This window comes from Paramormyrops kingsleyae, chromosome 4, assembly GCF_048594095.1.
Source record: "Paramormyrops kingsleyae isolate MSU_618 chromosome 4, PKINGS_0.4, whole genome shotgun sequence".
Taxonomy (NCBI): Eukaryota; Metazoa; Chordata; class Actinopteri; order Osteoglossiformes; family Mormyridae; genus Paramormyrops; species Paramormyrops kingsleyae.
In genome coordinates this window covers 13,304,706-13,317,983 of record NC_132800.1, presented here as the reverse complement: position 1 = coordinate 13,317,983, position 13,278 = coordinate 13,304,706, and the positions used below count along the sequence as shown (strand labels likewise).

Sequence of the window (13,278 nt, the reverse complement as noted above, 5' to 3'; positions counted from 1 at the left end):
TCAAACTGACAGAAAACAGCTGATCACAATCAAGGCAGCACACACGAGGATCATACGAGCAGGTCATGACACAAAGGATGTTCCAAATGGGCCTTATACACTCAAGCTTATGCACCCATTGCTCAGGCAACTTTGTGGAGAACTACATGCATCCATATGGTCCTGCACACCAGTGTGAGGTTCTGGCAGAGGATATGTGAAGATCTATCAATTTGGTTTAATTGTTATATCCCAACTTCACCCACATTGTGCATTGCAAAGAAAACTATTGTTACATCCCTCTTCTTCTGCTTGAAGTGAAATCCTTCTGTAGCCTCCTGAAAGAAATTACGGTTTTATAATTCAGTAAATGTGGGATCTCTTGTCTGGCAAAGTGTGCTTTTAGTTTTCTAATCACTGTGCTTGACTTTTGTGTCTGGGATGTAATCAATTTCCCAAAAACACGGAATGTGAGTCTACCATTATCAGACAGTCTCTGTCTTTCGTAAACAAGGCAATGCCTACTTTTAGCCCATAGTCTGCTTGTAATCTCATGAGAGTATAGTGTCTCTTTTTGCTGTTTTGTACCTGAAGACCTACAGATGTTAAATTTTGCAATAAATGCCTTCATATGCTTGTTCATACCTTGCCGACAGACACATTCCCCGGATCTCCTGAGACATCCCTCAGTCCCCAAATGTGAGGAATGGATGTTCTGAACGATGTAGCCCCTGAATACTGTCCAATCCTGAAACTCAGCTCCGTCTGAAAGGAATAATAATGCCCAGTTTCTACCCGTGTGTCTCTCTTATTCTGTGGCCACCGTCACCTCATGCTGTTAATCAGTGTCTGCAGTTTCGCGTCTGCGTCTGCAACAGAACAAACTGCACTTAGTCTCTCTGCTGAGATTAGAACATAGTCTCCCATGTTACTGGATTCTGTGTCCATCCCTGTTTCAGCTTTGGGGCCCTCTGGCAAGTTTGCTTTGCTCTAAGTGTCTGCTAACAACATGGCGTTTCCTGGAACATAATTGACACTGGCATCATACCTCTGGAATTGCCATAATTATACTGATGGAATTTCTCCACACCAGAAACTATGACGAGGCTCTCTATTTCTGTTTAGGCATACAGTGGCCCCTTCCAGTTTGAGCGAGTGCTCTGCTCCTATATGCTACGGGTTTACCTCACTGGCATCGCACTGCAACCACAGCTGTTCCTCAGGACTATATTACCTTAAGACTGATACATTTGCTGTGTTGTGTTTCAGTCTAGTGAATGCATCCTCATGCACTGCAGACTAATCCCATGTAGACTCTATGTGTGTGAGCTGTGTCAGAATCTCACAGTTATCTAAAAGGTGTTTATATAACTTTGACCAATAGTTCACCATGCCTACCAGTCTCTGGACGCCTTTCACATGCGCTGGTCATGGTATCTCCTTGATGGCACGCACTTGTTCAGGATCCACTGTGTGTCGTTCAGCAGTAAGAAGATGCCCTATGTATGGTACTTCCAGCCTGTCACTTTCTCCTGTGATCAGTACATCATCTGCCATGATGTCTCTGCCAGGTAAGCCCTCCAGTACTTGGGTTAGCTTATACTGGAAACCTTCTGGTGCTGGGCTAATCCCTATCGTCATCCTTAGCCAATAAAATATGCCGAATGGAGTGGCAAAGGTGGTGAGATACCTGGATTCCTCTGCCAGTTGCACATGCTAAAATCCATGCTTGGCATCACAAACTGTAAAGACTTTAGCTTTTGACAAGTCTGGTGAAATGTCTTCTATGGTTGGCAGGGGGAAAAAGGTAAGTTTTAATGTTCTATTTAATGGTTGCAGATCTATGTAGATTCTGGGCGTGTCATTCGGTTTCTGCTCTCCAGAGGCATAGTGACCTTTCGCCATCTACAGGACATGTTTTGTGCTGCCCCTGTCCTCCAGCACAGGGTTACCACCTGTCTGGGTTTCCCTGAACATGTCCTCTTTTTGGGGCCCTGTCCGAGTGTCCAGGCCGTTGTCCAAAAATCCGCAGTTTGTCTGCGTTTAGCACTGCAACCGGTATGACCCAGTGCTGCAAGTTACAGTGGAGAACCAAGTGAAGGAGAAGACACCAATTTTCAGCAAACGTCAGTCACTCTGAGTGAGCCTCTCGCCTTCGCTTCAAGCAAGAAACAACTGAGTCCAAATCTCAGGGTTGATAAGGTAAAAATCATATTTATTAGTGAGACGATGCAATATAGCGTGACAGAGTGCTCTGCATAACCTGGGTGTTTGCACACCCCCCAAAAGAAATGTCCCCCTTTCAAGACCTTCTTCCACATGGTTGGTCACCATATAGCATGTCCATCCTTGAATTTCCTCTTGCAACCTCCAATCTTGCTTAGTAAGTACATACATAATGATTACATGATTGATTAATCACCTATTGTTCTATCCTTACATGTTGTTTGTACTGACAGTGGTTATACTGTGATATACCTGTAACATCCTATAATGATGGAAAGCACTTCATATTATTACCTCAAATTATGGCAAACAGGATAATAGGTCTTTCCTCCCTGTTCACTGTTCACTGTTCACCGTTATCACGACAGCCTTCCCTTACAAGCCCAACAGATGCACCCTTTTCCCAATTAGGACAGTTGTTTGACTGGTTCCAGGTCAGCGTGTTCCATAGTATGTTTTCCCTAGTATACTTCCTCTCACGAGTTTTCCAGAACAACAACACACTCTCACCCAAAGCCCAGGACAAAGTGTTGTTCCCACTCCCCCGAATGTAACAACATCTAAACCTAAGGTCCATCCACAATCCCACAATCCCAGAATGCAACAGTATCTTCTTGCCTAAGGTCTAAGACAAAACATTAACCCCATAATTGGGACAAAAATAAGAATTGGGAAACACCTCTTAATGATTGAATTCAGGTGTTTTACTCATTGCCATAGGTGCATAAAATAATGTAGTCAGGTTTACAAACATTTGTGAAGGTACGGGTCATTTTGAAGAGCTCAGTGAATTCAAACGTGGTACCGTCATAGGATGCCACCATTACAATAAGTCAGTTTGCGAAATTTCTTCCCTGCTTGATATTCCATTGTCAACTATAAGTGGTACTATTGCAAAGAAGCAGCATTTAGGAACAACAGAAACTCAGACAGGAACTGACAGACTGTGTAAAGTAACAGCAGGGTTGCTGAGTGCTGAGGCTCGTAGTCTGTAAAACTCGCCAACACTCTGTTGACTCAGTAACCTCAGAGTTCCACATTTCCATAAAACCTGTTCTGGGAGCTTCATGCTAGCCTCACTTCATCAAGCGTCAGATGGTGAAGATTATATGTCTGGGCCATGTTAATCTGCTGAAACTGTATAATGACCGGAACCTAACTGTGTGCAGAGGTTAAGCCTGCAGTTCTGCTGAAGTCTTTATCTGCAGGTGATGAGTTGATGCCCTTTCTAAAGCAGTTTCTCAGGATGTCTCCATTGATCAAGTTGACTCTGCAACATTTGTGACCAAGCTGGATCTCTTGAAGGGCAAGTCTCTTTAACACCTTGCAGTCAAGAGTTGTTGGCAATTGTGACACCTGATGACCATATAAGGTCATTGCATTTGGGGTGTGGAATTCTCCAGAAACAGTCCAGTGCCTGGTCAATGGGGTTTTGGAAGTAGTCGGTGGTTGTGAGTCTTACTTTGATGATTTGGCCTTGGTGAAATACTTGGGTAAAATTCTTGGTCAAATTTGTCCCATAGGAACTAAGGTATAGGCCATTGTAAATATCTGTGTTCCTTAGAATGGCAGATTACCATAGGAGTTTTTGCAAAGATTACGACTAGTATTGCTGCTGCATTGAGTAACTTGCTTAGGCCAAAGGTCCCTTTTGTTTGGACTGAGGCCTCTCAATCAGCCTTTGAAAATCACTAAGCACTGTTGAGTAGCGGTCCTGTGTTAGCCACCCCTGGTTTTAGCAGAACCTTTAAACCAGACGTTGACGCAAGTGATGCTGGGCTAGGAGTCATCCTACTCTAGGACGATACCTTATGGGTCGAGCATCTCTGGTTTCCTCTGGTTCTCTACTTTTGGTCTAAACTGGTCATAACCTCTTTGGTTATTCTAAACAACATGGAAAATGCTAATCAGTGCTTAATGCATTGTAGTTGGCTTCTACAGAGTTATGAGTTAAAGTTCTGCCATATTTGGGGATGGGACAATGTGCTGGCGGGTGCCCTGTCTAGGTAGTAAGTCTTTATGCACACCTGCATTGCCACACGGGTGGTGGTTTGTTGTGTTCTAGGTTGGATTAGAGTAATCTTAAGGGTGGATCATATGCCTGTGCACCTATGGTTCAGTGTTTGCACTGGGGCGTGGGGGCATATAACTGTCTTGTCCCCCCCGCCCACAAAAAAAGAGCACAGATGACATGTCTTCTGTTTGAACCATTCTACAAGATCCTAACAATAGTATTACTGGGAAAAACACAGAAATCGTTTTAAAAGTTATCATTTACCTTAAAGCAGTCACTGTTAATTATTCAAACATGTAGCTGAATTATTTGGGGAGAGCGTGTGGCTCAGCTGGCTAAGCCTGACTTTGGCAGAATAGTCATATATATGTTGGTCCTCGCAAGGCCCTGAAACAGCCCCCCCATTCCCCCAGCTCCATGGGCGCCGGTGCAGGTGGCCGCCCTTCACTGCCAAGCCTGCTCTCATCTTAATATCTGTTTTTACGTAAGTGTCAGGCAGAGCAAGATGGGGTAGGCAAAAATTTCCCCAGAGGGATCAATAAGAAATGAAAACAAAAAACAAAAGTCACTATTATTATTATTATTGCTTGGTAAAAGAGGTATAATTACTGAAATTTTACAGATTTTACTCACTCCAAAAAATACAACTCACTATGTAAAAAATTCATTGTCTACAAAAAAAAAGATCATTTGTAATTGATGGAATTAGTTATTATAAATAATTTTCTAAACAAACTAAACCTTCTATTAGTATTTAAAGGAAACATGGCAGTAGAATAGAATAGAATACATGTACGTATACAGGGACGGATTATGGGTTGTGTGGGCCCCTGGGCAAAACGTTCGCGAGGGTCCCCCCCACCACCACCAGCACCACCACCACAATTCAAGGGCCCTTGGCAGCCAAACGCCCTCCCTCCATGTTTCCATCAGAGGCCCTATAGGGTTAGGGGCCCTTGTAGGCAGAGGATCAAAGAATGTAGGCCCTCTAAAATAGACAAACGAAAATACATTGTTGATAAGCGTTGCAAATTGTTTTGGGCTAGGGGCCCCACGGGTGGCCCGGTCCGTAATCCGTCCCTGTACGTATACAGGTGAGAGCAAACGTGGGAGTCACTGCACAGGGTCCTAAAATTCACATAATTTTCTATAAGTGCATTGAGTTTTACTTTTATTTCCAGTTGCAAATCACCTAAACACATAATGCCTGCTCTGTGATGGACTGACATCCCCTGGAAGACACACCTTGGCTTGATCTGTGCACTGATCTCCTGGAATCACTGCCTGCTTCTGTCTTTAAAATCCCAAATGGCGCAGTTATACCTGTAGGGCTCAATGGGGTAAAATGAAGGTCCATTCTGTAGTCGGCAGCAAACTGTTCATAGCCAGTAGCCATGTTTTGTAGTATTAGTCATTTAGGTAATTGTTTGTGAGATAATTTTAACAGCCTGCTAATCTAATCAGCACAGTTTGATTGTAGATTGTTGATAGAGATAAAACCCAGGATAGAGGGGTTCAGTGAACGTGGACTGGACCCTGTGCAGGAGGGTCACTGTGTCAGAGACGCTGTAGAAGGACAGAGTTCCTGCCCTGTGATCCAGGTACACTCCTATCTTGGAGGAGGGGAGGACAGAAACCGCAGTTTGCACAGTATTATGCCAGAATGAGTAACTGGAACCTGAGCGGTACAAACACCAGGACTTGTCATTGAATCCAAGCCAGCTGTCCTTACCCCCTCCTTTCCTGCTGATCCCTTTATATGTGACGGCTAAACCAACCCATCTCCCGCTCCACTCAACCTCCCAGTAGCAGCGCCCAGTCAGACCCTCTGTACACAGCACGTGAGTCCATGAGTCAAATCTCTCCCAGTGATCAGGATATGACTGTATCTCTCTCTTCCATGTCACCACTCTGTTCCCCTCAGACAGATGGAGGTGTCTGTTTGCTGTGTTGGGGTCCAGAGCGAGTTGACAGGAATCTGATGGAGGAGAAGATCAGAAGGTGATGGTTTGGTCTTATACACTCCTTACATTGAACAAGATTGTGTGCTTTTGGGTATGTTGTAATGCTTTGAAACATAAAGCTAATTTATGTAGTATGCTAATATTCTGTAAAGATTTTTCATCGTATGTAATAGCATTTCTTACGTTTTTGAAAAATACATATTAGAGGAAGTAATTTATAATATCACTGAAAAAAGCCTTTAGTAAATGTTTTTCTCTACATTTTTAAATGATAATATTCTCAACATGGACACCTCACAGAACAACCTCATAAGCACAATAATATTAAACATCAGCAGTCACATTGCAAACAGATTCAAAGGCTCCTGACATAAACAGCTCATGTAAATGTGAAAGGAGGCAGAGGGAGAGAGAAAGAGAAGCTCCACTAGCAGAAGAAAACGAAAGACAATAAAACACACTCCACCTCATACAGGGAGAGAGAAGCGTGTGTGTGAACAGACTCACATTGTAAGAATTCTGATCTGGTCCTGGGCACTAATACCGGTAGGATGGTGTCTTTGGTAACTAGAAGGAGACAGAGAGAAACAGGGATGTGAGTAAAAGGAATTTACTTGTGGGAGATGGACTTCACTCACTGTGGAGACACCAGCAGTATTATTACAGTGGGGACAACTTTACTATGTGGGATAACATCAGGCAGTTTAACAAACCGCTAATCATTCTACATTAGACATATTACATATTGTTGATGTGTTTAATTTTGAAGAATCGTGATTCAGGTTTTGCAGCCTGTAGAAGGTGGAGCATTTTTAAAGCTTTTCATAAAGATTTAATCTAATGAAATCTTAATAATGCTGACTACTGCATACTCTCTCTGCGTGGTTTATATCAACATGAACAGACTGGAAAACATATTTTTTTATTAACCTGTATGATGGATCTCTGCCGTTTTCTTTTCACAAACATTCTCCAGTTGATCCTTCAGTTCAGAAACCACCTTCCTCACGTTCTCAAAAGAGCGGCGTGGACTGACAGAGATTCTGGGTCCAAATACAGCTTCAGGGGTGACAGGAAGACCCTGGCACCTCTACAGACACACAGTCTGATTAAACAGCTTCATAACAGCAAATGTGTATTGTAATCGAATTAAAAAGGATTATACATTTCAGACAAATGATTTTGAAATACCGATGAAAATATGCATCCATTTGATTACTCTGGTTCTTATATTGTCAAAGTAGCTGTTCTGTTACCTGGAGGAAATGGATGTGATCCTCTGTGTGTGAAAGCTGCTCCAGCTCAGAGTGTCTCCTCTTCAGTTCATCAATCTCCTGCTTCAGTCTCTCCATGTCTCCTTCAGCCTGACTCACTGCAGTCTTCTCCTGATCTCTGATCAGCTTTGTCACCTCAGAGCGTCTTCTCTCAATGGAGCGGATCATCTCAGTGAAGATCCTCTCACTGTCCTCCACTGCTGACTGTGCTGAGCTCTGTTGGTGACACAGGGAGCAGAGGACGGTAAATTACAATTGGCCCCTTTTGAGACCCCAGTGAGCCTCATTGTACAATAGTGATGTGAGCTGACAGGAGGTATAAAAACAGCACAGGGCTGGGGTATTGAGCGTCACGATGCTGGATGCCTCAGGTACTGAAACCCAGCCAGCACTGATTGGAAATGATCACTCATTAAGCTCATACACTGTCAGCTGCAGGGATTTGGCAGAGACTGGTGGCTGTATGGGGCAGGTTGGTTGTCACCATTGGGTCTCAGTTTAATTGGTGACTTTTTGGTGTTTCTTCACATTATACTGGTGTATGAAAAGCTGCTTCTGGGTAACAGGAATACCATTTTATGGCTGTTAGAGAAAGACCTTTGGTTTGTTCAGCTCTCCTGTTCATTACCTTTGTCCCAAACCTACGCTAGAACCCTGACTCATTATAACCCATAGTGACCTTAATTTACCTTAAAGGACTCAAGTCACTTATCTGTCAAAGAACCTCAATTCACACCTGAAGTGGTTCTTACAAGCCAGCTGTTATCTTCTCTTCAGGTTCATACTCACTGTGATTGAGGCCACAGCCTCTCTCAGCTCCTGCAGCTCCTTCTCTCTCATCTGAATTCTCTGCTGAAATTTCTTCTGCACTTCGTCCATTTGGTTCTACATGTAGCAAAACACATGATAAAATGAATGTACTAACAGGGATTATATTTTAACCATCCTGTGCAGGGTGGACCACAGCCTTGTGCCCTATGTTGCCCTGGAAAGGCTCCTGACTCTCACTGTGACACTGACCGGGTGGTTAGGAGATGGATGGATGGATGGATGGATGGATGGATGATATTCTTAAATGATTTATTCTTGCTGTATTTATTCAGGTGCAGCTATATTATTCACTGTTTAAAGGAGTTTTCAGTTTGAATTCAATCTGATCTTTTTAAACTTCTTAACAACATTTTCACACAGTCAAGGGGGTGAAAATTTCCCCTTAATCAGTTATAGCACATTTTCAGTACCACGTTATTTTTGGGGACATTTTCTTTTCACTTTTCCAAAGCAAACTTGATTTCTGTGTCTTCAAATCACATGTAGTCACAAATACATAGACAGAAAAATGTATGCAAGAAAGTTGCTTGTCTAACCTGTAACTCCTCCCTTCCTGTAGCAGCGGAGACTGTATCATGGCCTCTGTGTTTATCCATCGTACAGAGATAACAGATACACTGCTCGTCGGTGCGGCAGTAGATCTCCAGGGGTTTGTCATGGTGAGAGCAGACCTTGTCCTGCAAACAGCTGATGGCATCAATGAGCTTGTGTTGTTTTGTGTGGTGGAGTTTATTGTGAAGTTGCAGGTCAGTGTCACAGTAGGAGGCCAGACACACCAGGCAGGACTTGACAGCTTTGTGTTTTCTCCCAGTACAGACGTCACACTCCACATCTCCCAGTCCAGCATAATGGTCAGCAGGAGTAGCTGCTTGTAGTCCAGTCTTCTTCAGTTTCTCCACCACTTCAGTCAGCATAGTGTTTCTGCCCAGAACAGGTCTGGGTGTGAAGGTCTGTCTGCACTGGGGGCAGCTGTAAACTCCAGCATGATCCTCCTGATCCCAGCAGCTCTTAATGCAGCTCATACAGTAACTGTGTCCACAGGCTGTAGTCACTGGATCCTTCAGTAGATCCAGACAGATTGGACAGCTGAACTGGTTCGGATCCAGTGCTGAACTGGCTTCTGCCATTTTATCACGAACACTGACAGGTTTCAGTTTCGTTTTCTTTCACAGTTGTCTGTGTGTGAGAGTGGGAGGAACTTCCTGCTTCTCAGGCTGCAGTAGGTGTGGTTTTGGACTGAGGCCAGACTGAGAAGAGCAGACTGGGCAAACATTGGAGTTGGACTCTATGAATAAAACAGTACATTATACAAGTTATTTACCTAAAACCTCAGTGTCTATTTAGTTTTTATGTAGAACTAACTGTCCTAGCATTAAATGTTATAGCTGTTTTAAAGGCCTTAGTATAAACACCTCCTTGACAGCCTGGTGGAAATTTTAAAAAATAACTTGGTCTCCACTTTTCCCCTGTAAACTAACACCTATTTGGAACAATCCAGATATTTGCCAGAAAAAGAAAGTATTGAACTTCCCCTTATGGCACGATAAAGGGATTAGAAATCTAGAACATGTTATTCAAAACAGGAAATTTATCCCATTTGATGAACTTGTCTCAAAATATGGAATTAGCAACAATAAATTTCTTGAGTATCAGCAAGTGAAGTCCATTATTCAGGCAAGGTTCAATCCTAATCAGCTTAATTTAGAAATACCTCCATGGGTACTCGAATTTTTAAATATCTCTTGCCCCAAGTTATTGTCAAAAATCGATGGTTCAGTTTCCCTCCCAACCTCAAAATGAGATCTATCCATCGATCCAGAGCAAAAGTTTTGGAAACAAATATGTTTAAACACCTTCAAAATGACTAAAAGCCCCAACTTACAGCTTATACAATACAAAACTCTCCATGGAATACACTACACAGGACAAAGTGCGACGTTCAGTCGTGGTACGCGGAACGGGAAAGCAGAAGAGGGACACGTAGGTCTGGGGAATACGGGATTTAATGGGAAAAGGGTGCAGGGACATGGGACAGGCAATGACAGGTAACACTACACAGAGAGACTTTAATGACGGATCTAGGGAGAGAGACTGAACGCGGACTTAAATACACAGGATAAATCAAACTGACAGAAAACAGCTGATCACAATCGAGGCAGCACACGTGGTTAATGAGGGGGCGTGGCACACACGAGGATAGTACGAGCAGGTCATGACACAAAGGATGTTCCAAATGGGCCTTATACACTCAAGCTTATAGACCCATTGCTCAGGCAACTTTGTGGAGAACTACATGCATCCATATGGTCCTGCACACCAGTGTGAGGTTCTGGCAGAGGATATGTGAAGATCTATCAATTTGGTTTAATTGTTATATCCCAACTTCACCCACATTGTGCATTGCAAAGAAAACTATTGTTACATCCCTCTTCTTCTGCTTGAAGTGAAATCCTTACACTATAACTAAACATTAACATTACCATGTCTTCTGTAGCCTCCTGAAAGAAATTACGGTTTTATAATTCAGTAAATGTGGGATTTCTTGTCTGGCAAAGTGTGCTTTTAGTTTTCTAATCACTGTGCTTGACTTTTGTGTCTGGGATGTAATCAATTTCCCAAAAACACGGAATGTGAGTCTACCATTATCAGACAGTCTCTGTCTTTCGTAAACAAGGCAATGCCTACTTTTAGCCCATGGTCTGCTTGTAATCTCATGAGAGTATAGTGTCTCTTTTTGCTGTTTTGTACCTGAAGACCTACAGATGTTAAATTTTGCAATAAATGCCTTCATATGCTTGTTCATACCTTGCCGACAGACACATTCCCCGGATCTCCTGAGACATCCCTCAGTCCCCAAATGTGAGGAATGGATGTTCTGAACTATGTAGCTCCTGAATACTGTCCAATCCTGAAACTCAGCTCCATCTGAAAGGAATAATAATGCCCAGTTTCTACCCGTGTGTCTCTCTTATACTGTGGCCACCGTCACCTCATGCTGTTAATCAGTGTCTGCAGTTTCGCGTCTGCGTCAGCAACAGAACAAACTGCACTTAGTCTCTCTGCTGAGATTAGAACATAGTCTCCCATGTTACTGGATTCTGTGTCCATCCCTGTTTCAGCTTTGGGGCCCTCTGGCAAGTTTGCTTTGCTCTAAGTGTCTGCTAACAACATGGCGTTTCCTGGAACATAATTGACACTGGCATCATACGTCTGGAATTGCCATAATTATACTGATGGAATATCTCCACACCAGAAACTATGACGAGGCTCTCTATTTCTGTTTAGGCATACAGTGGCGCCTTCCAGTTTGAGCGAGTGCCCTGCTCCTATATGCTACGGGTTTACCTCACTGGCATCGCACTGCAAACACAGCTGTTCCTCAGGACTATATTACCTTAAGACTGACACATTTGCTGTGTTGTGTTTCAGTCTAGTGAATGCATCCTCATGCACTGCAGACTAATCCCACGTAGACTCTATGTGTGTGAGCTGTGTCAGAATCTCACAGTTATCTAAAAGGTGTTTATATAACTTTGACCAATAGTTCACCATGCCTACCAGTCTCTGGATGCCTTTCACATGCGCTGGTTATGGCATCTCCTTCATGGCACGCACTTGTTCAGGATCCACTGTGCGTCCTTCAGCAGTAAGAAGATGCCCTATGTATGGTACTTCCAGCCTGTCACTTTCTCCTGTGGCCAGTATATCATCTGCCATGATGTCTCTGCCAGGTAAACCCTCCAGTACTTGGGTCAGCTTATACTGGAAACCTTCTGGTGCTGGGCTAATCCCTATCGTCATCCTTAGCCAATAAAATATGGCGAATGGAGTGGCAAAGGTGGTGAGATACCTGGATTCCTCTGCCAGTTGCACATGCCAAAATCCATGCTTGGCATCACAAACTGTAAAGACTTTAGCTTTTGACAAGTCTGGTGAAATGTCTTCTATGGTTGGCAGGGGGAAAAAGGTAAGTTTTAATGTTCTATTTAATGGTTGCGGATCTATGTAGATTCTGGACGTGTCATTCGATTTCTGCTCTCCAGAGGCATAGTGACCTTTCGCCATCTACAGGACATGTTTTGTGCTGCCCCTGTCCTCCAGCACAGGGTTACCACCTGTCTGGGTTTCCCTGAACATGTCCTCTTTTTGGGGCCCTGTCCGAGTGTCCAGGCCGTTTTCCAAAACTCTGCAGTTTGTCTGCGTTTAGCACTGCAACCGATATGACCCAGTGCTGCAAGTTACAGTGGAGAACCAAGTGAAGGAAAAGACAATTTTCAGCAAACGTCAGTCACTCTGAGTGAGCCTCTTGCCATCGCTTCAAGCAAGAAAAAACTGAGTCCAAATCTCAGGGTTGATAAGGTAAAAATCATATTTATTAGTGAGACGATGCAATATAGCGTGACAGAGTGCTCTGCATAACCCGGGTGTTTGCACACCCCCTAAAAGAAATGCCCCCCTTTCAAGACCTTCTTCCACATGGTTTGTCACCATATAGCATGTCCATCCTTGAATTTCCTCTTGCAACCTCCAATCTTGCTTAGTAAGTACATAAATAATGATTACATGATTGATTAATCACCTATTGTTCTATCGTTACATGTTGTTTGTACTGACTGTGGTTATACTGTGATATACCAGTGACATCCTATAATGATGGAAAGCACTTCATATTATTACCTCAAATTATGGCAAACAGGATAATAGGTCTTTCCTCCAAAATGCTCATGCACTGTTCACCATTATCACGACAGCCTTCCCTTACAAGCCCAACAGATGCACCCTTTTCCCAATTAGGACAGTTGTTTGACTGGTTCCAGGTCAGCGTGTTCCATAATGTGTTTTCCCTAGTATACTTCCTCTCACGAGTTTTCCAGAACAACAACACACTCTCACCCAAAGCCCAGGACAAAGTGTTGTTCCCACTCCCCCAAATGTAACAACATCTAAACCTAAGGTCCATCCACAATCCCAGAATGCAACAGTATCTTCT

The 13,278-nt window shown here is 43.3% G+C and overlaps 1 protein-coding gene across 2 annotated transcripts; it reads right to left on the bottom strand.

Moving 5' to 3' along the window:
* Positions 1-5,554: 5,554 nt before the first annotated feature.
* On the bottom strand, positions 5,555-9,415 carry LOC140588737 (tripartite motif-containing protein 16-like). Of its 2 annotated transcripts, none has more exons than XM_072710690.1 (6): positions 8,825-9,415; positions 8,247-8,342; positions 7,429-7,673; positions 7,114-7,271; positions 6,691-6,750; positions 5,555-6,197 (listed from the first exon to the last, which is right to left on the bottom strand). In XM_072710690.1, the coding sequence occupies exons 1-6, from the start codon at positions 9,413-9,415 to the stop codon at positions 5,680-5,682; spliced, it is 1,668 nt and encodes a 555-aa protein (XP_072566791.1). In that variant the 3' UTR covers positions 5,555-5,679. The 2 variants fall into 2 exon arrangements, with proteins under 2 accessions (XP_072566791.1, XP_072566789.1); XM_072710688.1 differs by having other exon boundaries at positions 7,114-7,273; positions 7,440-7,673.
* Between the last annotated feature and the right edge of the window lie 3,863 nt (positions 9,416-13,278).